General features: G+C 40.5%; 1 protein-coding gene across 1 annotated transcript; it reads right to left on the bottom strand.

Moving 5' to 3' along the window:
• Nucleotides 1-3,469: 3,469 nt before the first annotated feature.
• On the bottom strand, nucleotides 3,470-4,405 carry LOC106841861 (olfactory receptor-like protein OLF3). Its single transcript, XM_014858061.3, has one exon. The coding sequence runs from the start codon at nucleotides 4,403-4,405 to the stop codon at nucleotides 3,470-3,472; it is 936 nt and encodes a 311-aa protein (XP_014713547.3).
• Nucleotides 4,406-4,968: the final 563 nt, after the last annotated feature.

Here is a 4,968-nt window from a genome sequence, read left to right as displayed (position 1 = left end):
TGGCCTAATTGCTGCAATGATGGAGTTACCATGAACTGAGGTGGGGAAGGCATGGATAGACCAGTGTGGGGTGAAAGTAGGTGAGAATCAGGAGTTCAGCATATAAAGACATGTTCATATTGACTACTCACTAGAAGAATACAAAATAAAACAATTTTATATCTTTTAGGCTAGAAAAGATTCCAAACATGCAAGTAGTGGAGGGATAAGAACCCTCGTGCACTGAAGTAGGAATACAGACTTGTAAAGCCATTCTGGAGAGCATCACCTGTGAACTAGCAACTTGGCTCCTGTACATGTTCCCTAAATAAATTCTCACACAGGTCCTTACGTGCTCATGGATTGTGATACTCATCATAGGGCTGTATGTGGTGCTGGGCAGTGGGTGCCATACAAACAGTGATAGCTAAAAAATGTGGTGAACACCATGGATTACTCTGAACAGTTTCAAGTAATGGACCAGCAATATGTCTATGTAAAAATATAGTCTTGAGTGAGAAAAACTAAGACTGAGTAGTTAACAATATAATGCATTTTTAAAAAATACATAAGTGCACTCTCAAAGACAATTATATGTGTCTAACACATTAGAATATTTGTCCATACAGCATGGAAGAAATAAGAGTAAAGAATGAGATAAGGAGTCTAGCTCCGTGGCCGAGTGATTAAGTTTGTGTGCCCTGGTTCGGTGGCCCAGAGTTCACTGGTTTGGATCCTGGGCGTGGACCTAGCACCACTCATCAGTCCATGCTGTGGTGGAATCCCACATAGAAGAACTAGAACGACCTACAACTAGGATTTACAACTAGATACTGGGGACTTTCAGGAGAAAAGAAAAAAAAGAGCAAGATTGGCAAAAGATGTTAGCTCAGGGCCAAGCTCCTCAAACACACACACAAAAATCTAAAAATGAAAGAGATAAAAAAATTAATTTCTTTTTAAAAATTAAGGAGAGAACTTGTGCAGACAATAATGTTCCATGTATTGAAGAGTATTATTTACCAATTAACTCAACTCTGTATCTGAGATTTTTTTAAAGCTTCATTTACTAATATCCTAAATTCCAACATGTATGATCTTTATATACTTCATAAAAGGCAACTCCTAAAATAGTAAAGAAAGTTTCAATCAATAATGATTTAATGAGCAGGAATTTTTTAGCACAGTTAAGGCACTGGGCATACAAATATGATAAAATGCATAGTCTTTGCTCTCAAGAACCTTACAGTCTAACTGGTCAGTGCAACAATGTGCCTTCTCCAAGGCACAAACTTGGATTTTCTTCTTTTAAAAAGTGGGAGATCAAAATGCCTTTGCTTTTGAATTTTACTCAGAAATGTTAGCACAATTATTCATGATGCTAATAATAGGATTCAGAATTTCCAGAAAAGGCAGTGTTTATTGCAAAATTTATTATTATTTATTAGTAAATTATCAATACATTGGATAAGTCTCAGATTTCACACACAAAAACTTACAGGTCTATAATAATTTTCTCCATGAATGTGTATGACTTGCAGAAAAATAAATTTCCCTTTTATAGGGATTTATCTATTTTCTTCCTACCCCTGATAGATGACCAGTGTGCTACGAGTACAATCAAAGAGAGGACGAGGGGATGGAAATGCAGAAGCAGCGGCAGGCAGCAGCTGGACCACATCAAGCCCTGCACGTGTGGAGGTTGGATTTTATTCTAAGCAAAATAAAAATGCAACCTGATTTATTTTCTAAGATAAAGGTGCTGTCTGCAGGGCAAATGGCCCAGGTCACTCAAATACATCATAGGGAAAAGAAAGAGTTGGAGGGGACCTATAGGTTAAAGAGATCTTAAAGACATATCAAGGTGAAAAAAAAGGCAAACTAAACTACAGTGAGTGGAAGTGTTTGCTTGGGTAATAAAGCCGTAAAGAAATGCAAGAAAGTGATTACTACAAAGGTCAGAACAGTGGTTACTTTTCAGAAAAAGGAGTTGTGATTAGGTTGAGGCACATGGAGGGGCCTCTGTGGGTGCTGGCAGTTCTGTTTTTTGACTTGAGCGGTTGTTACAAAGGAGTTTGTCTTTTAATAATTTACTAAATAAATACACATTTGTGTAGTGTGGTTTTCTGCCTCTGTGCTTTGGTTTACAACATAAAATCCAAAAACATAGTGATTTTAAAAAGTAAAGCTGTTGTATAAAGAATAAAATGTAGAAAGCAGGGGCCGGCTCCATGGCTGAGTGGTTAAGTTCGCGCACTCCACTGTGGCGGCCCAGGGTTCGGATCCTGGGCGCGGACATGGCACCGCTCGTCAGGCCACGTTGAGGCGGCGTCCCACATCCCACAACTAGAAGGACCTGCAACTAAGATATACAACTATGTACTGGGGGGGCGGGGGGGGGGATGGAAATAAAGCAGAAAAATAAATAAATAAATAAATAAAATGTAGAAAGCAGAAGTGGAAACAGATCAGATTGATCACATATTTTGTTGATAAAGCTAATGGGATCTTTTGATGGATTGGGTATGAAAGAAAGGAATCAAGAATCATTCTGCATGTATATGATCCCTTCTGCTACTACAGTGAAGACATATTGGGGCAAGAAGAAAGGACTAGCTTGGGATAGAGGAAGCAAACACAATAGCTCTATTTTGATTTGTTAAGTAAGAGATTCATATGATGTAAGTGAAGGTGATAAGCAAGCAATTGGATATATGTGTTCAGAGCTCATGAGAAAGGTCTTGCTGGCTTGGTGCTAACAGAAATATGATCTTTAGCTTAGATAAATTGTAGAGAGATTAGATAGATGGATGGGTGGATAGATAGATAGATGCCATGGTTCTGAGTAAAATCACCTGGAGCAGACACAGACCAGTGATCCACTATAGCAAAAGCAATAGAAAACAAGTTCATTTTGAATTCTTGTGTATAGAGAGAAGGCTGTGTAATGCTTAGCCCTGTAACTGTGTCCTAAAAACTATTTTTAAAAATAGTTGAATATCTACTCTATGCCAGCCACTTTACTAGGTATGTTACATAGATTGTCTGCAATCTTCAAGGTAATTACACATACAAGATATTGATACTTCTTTTCCCAGCTGAGGACACTGGTGCTCAGAGACATTAAGAACATTTTTTGAAGCCACATTGCTGGTGAGGGGTGAGGTCAAGAGAGAAGAGTGGCTGTTCTCACTCACGCTGAAGCACTTCACTGTCCACATTGCATTTCCTGAGGGAATATGCAGGAGGAATATGAAAGGGAACAAGAGAATGTGTTTGATTGAAGACTTTTTTTTTTTACTGTATGTATAATAGTTCAGTGATGAATAGTCAACATGTGGACTAATGTGGAAAGTCAGTCTATAAGAACTTGGTCAGAATGATCTACCTTGTCAGCAAATCTAAGGAGAAAGGGCACATCAATCATTTTCTCTTTGTTTGGAATGCCACTCTTTGGGCTGTTGGAGGAAAGGAGAAATTCTTTGAATCTTTACCTTTTTTCACTAATTTTTTCCCACACTCTTCTTAGGGCACTCATCACCTCCTTGTTCCTCAAGCTGTAGATTAAGGGATTCAGCATTGGGGTCACCACAGCATAGAACAGGGAGACCATCTTCTCCTGTTCTGCTGAGGAGCCAGCCGCAGGTCTCATATATGTGAAGATGGCTGCCCCAAAGCACATGGAAACCACAGTGAGGTGGGAAGCACAGGTCTCAAATGCTTTGCGGCGTCCCTGGGCAGAGCGAATACACAGAATGGCAGCAACTATATGACCGTAGGAGAAGAGGACCAGAGAACAGGGAAGCATGATCACCAGAAATCCTGAGATGGCCACCATGACCTTGTTGAACGAGATGTCCACACAGGCTAGCCGTAGCACTGCTAGGGTCTCACAGGCAAAGTGATTGAGAACATTGTTACACAGTGGAAGCCGGAAGGTGATGATTGTTTCCATCAGAGAATTCATGAAACCAGCCACCAAGCAGCTGGCAGCCAGCCCCAGGCACAGTCCTCCATGCATGATGGCTGCATAGTGAAGTGGGTGGCACACCGCCACATAGCGGTCATAGGCCATGGCTCCCAGCAGGAAGAACTCCGTGCTTCCCATTGCCAGCGAGATGGACAGCTGGAGCAAACAGTTGTGGAACGGGATGGACTTCGAGGTTGACAGGAAGTGAACAAGCATTTGTGGGACAATGCTGTTGGAATAACAGATGTCCACAAATGACAGGACACTAAGGAAAAAGTACATGGGTGTATTTAGCCTGCTGTCCATTCTGATAAGGAGGATGATGAGGAAGTTCCCCAGCATGGTCACCAGATACATGGCCAGGAAAAGGATGAAGAGGGAAACCTGAGTCTCCCAGAAGCTGGACAAGCCCAGCAGAATGAACTCACTCATCCATGTCTGGTTTTCCCTGCCCATGAGCCTCTGAAGACCAAACCCTAGTTATAAATCAATAAGTACCAGATACCAAGAGTGGTAGAGGGTCTTATAAGTTCATTTAGACCAAACAGCCATCTAAAAGTGGTGTGTTTTCCCAGATTCTATGTCTCCTTCAGGGTTTGGGCCACAATAGAACCCATTGATGGGGCTCAGATTCAAGGAAAAAAGAAAACGCTTCTTTTCTCCTTCCTTAAGTAGGAAAAGTTTTATTAAAATTCTTAGAGATTTGAGTGAAAATGATTAACTGTAACAGGCGATTCTCTTCTGTAGAGCCAATTCCTAACCATGGGGTTTATCTAGTCCTTTGTTGGATCCCAGTTTTTCCCTCCTTACTTGCTCAAAATCCCTGTTGAATGAAACCTAACGGGCATGAACAGTTTTTTAAAATTTACGTTTCTACTTCTGGATTCTCAGACCATGAAAATAAGATAGTCAAGTTTTACCCTTTTAAAATCAGAAATTTGGGGGTTACAAGTTAGAAGGTAGCAAATCTAACACAGATTTTTAAGTAGCAAAAAATTGGCAAGATTACATTTTAGAGT

This window comes from Equus asinus, chromosome 1 (assembly GCF_041296235.1).
Source record: "Equus asinus isolate D_3611 breed Donkey chromosome 1, EquAss-T2T_v2, whole genome shotgun sequence".
NCBI lineage: Eukaryota > Metazoa > Chordata > Mammalia > Perissodactyla > Equidae > Equus > Equus asinus.
This window is presented reverse-complemented; position numbering and strand designations above follow the sequence as displayed.